Below are 1874 nucleotides of genomic sequence, written 5' to 3' on the forward strand. Positions count from 1 at the left end.
AGTTGCATTCTCTTAATGAATAGAATGATTTGTTCTAATGGTGTTTGTAAATAGGATCTCAAGTCCGCATCTTGTACAGCAATTAACCACTAAGAATATATGCAATGTGTTATTTGTTGAATCTGTACTTCCGATTTGATTTGAAACTGTCTCATTGCTGTTTATCAATAAAATTTTGAAAAAAAAAAGCTTACAGCATCAAAATAACTATCTATCTATCTATCTATCTATCTATCTAAAACCCTTCATCCTTAGGGGTTTGGGAGATAGGTCAGTAGAATAAGCACTTGCCTGGCAAGTGCAAGGTCCTGAGTTCAGTCCCCACCTGGTAACACCAAAAAAGAAAAAATGAATATTATATTGATACAGTTTACTGCCAGTGATGATGTAATCCAGTAATACCCTTTTAAAGGCCATTTATCAACAGGATATAAACACAATTACATAAGCCTTTAATCATTAGTCCTTTTTTTTTTTAAGAGTAGCATTTCTTTCTTTTTTGGGGTGGGGGTAGAACCAGGGATTGAACTCAGGCCTATGCGCTTGACAAGGAGGCGCTTATTCTACTGAGCCATCTTCCTGGCCCTTCATTAGTCCTGTAACAGAAGAAAAATCATGAGGCTTATTCCAGGATTACCTAAACAACTAAGAACCAGAAAAGAGGAGGATTAATTGGAAAAAAAAAAAGTCTAGGTGAAAATGCAAAGTAAAACAGGTATATATACAAGTTCTTTGACATAAAAGAAGTGCTTAATAAAAATATCAAAGTACTACACAAATTTTTTCAAACTTGTTAATTTTTTTTAAGAGGGGGGTCTTGCTATGTAGCTCAGATTGGCCTTGAATTCTCTAGGTACCCTAGGCTGGCCTTGAACTCATGGCAATCCCCTTGCCTCAGCCTCCTAAATACTGTAATTATAGGTGTGTGCCACCACACCAGGTTAAAATGTTTTACTTATAAATTACTTTTGTTTTTATATTAAGGAAGAAAAATATACTTTATATAAGTTGTACAGGAAAAACTGTTTCACTAGTAACTTAAAAAATATTCAAAGCCAGGTGAAGTTGCCTACAATCCCTGCTCTCGGAAAGCTGAGGCAGGAGAATCTTGAGCTCAAGGCCAGCCTAGACTACACAGGAGGCCTTGTTTCAAAAACAAAACAAAAATAATTTATCTTATTAGAATACAACCATAAAGATGAAAAGTAGATTCTAAGTGTAGATCATTTTCCTTTTCAAAGCTATCAGAGTAACTTACTTAGAAAGAATTCCTCGAAGTCAGTTTTCTCCACACAGCTAGTATACATGCGCAGGGCTGCAATCTTAATCTTCTAGACAAAAAAATAAAAATAAAAAATAAAACCAAACTCAAAACATGACCAAGTGGATGCTCTAGCGTCATTAGATGTGAGATACAGAATCTTAGATTTCTTCAGCTGGAAGGGTCCAGATATGTCTTTATCTCTAGGCAATTTAAACTTAATGCAGGAATTTTTCCTTTCTTAAAGCTAGCCATTCATCATGGACTTTATGCAATGTTCACACTTTACAGTTTTATACGAAAATGTTGGAGGTTTTTCCAATATTTAAATAAAATCTGTCTTTAATTCCAAATCATTTTCATCACATTTGCTCAGCATTATCCACATTAACTCTTCGTATTCTGAAGTCCCTTTTATTAAATATCTGCCAATATTTCTGTCCAAAACCAAAAAAACCTTCAAGCCTTTTTTAATCTTTCTTCAGAGGCACTACTAATTAGTCTAAAAGTACTATTTAGTACTTTTTTGAGAGTGGTTCCTTTTTCTATACTGTCTTTAGTTTTAATAAGTCTGTAAGTTTAATAAGTTTACACATATAATATTATATATTCA

At 33.6% G+C, this 1874-nt stretch overlaps 1 protein-coding gene across 2 annotated transcripts in view; it reads right to left on the minus strand.

The window, feature by feature from the left end:
* Nucleotides 1-1874, minus strand: part of LOC101574099 (ubiquinol-cytochrome-c reductase complex assembly factor 1) — a 114092-nt gene that overhangs the window by 80001 nt on the left and 32217 nt on the right. For both annotated transcript variants that reach the window (XM_023714850.1, XM_023714852.1), the window contains exon 5: nt 1259-1331. In XM_023714850.1, the coding sequence (XP_023570618.1) occupies nt 1259-1331 (73 nt within the window). The remainder of the gene's footprint in view (nt 1-1258; nt 1332-1874) is intronic.

This window comes from Octodon degus, unplaced genomic scaffold (genome assembly GCF_000260255.1).
Source record: "Octodon degus isolate 3935 unplaced genomic scaffold, OctDeg1.0 scaffold00037, whole genome shotgun sequence".
NCBI classification, from domain to species: domain Eukaryota; kingdom Metazoa; phylum Chordata; class Mammalia; order Rodentia; family Octodontidae; genus Octodon; species Octodon degus.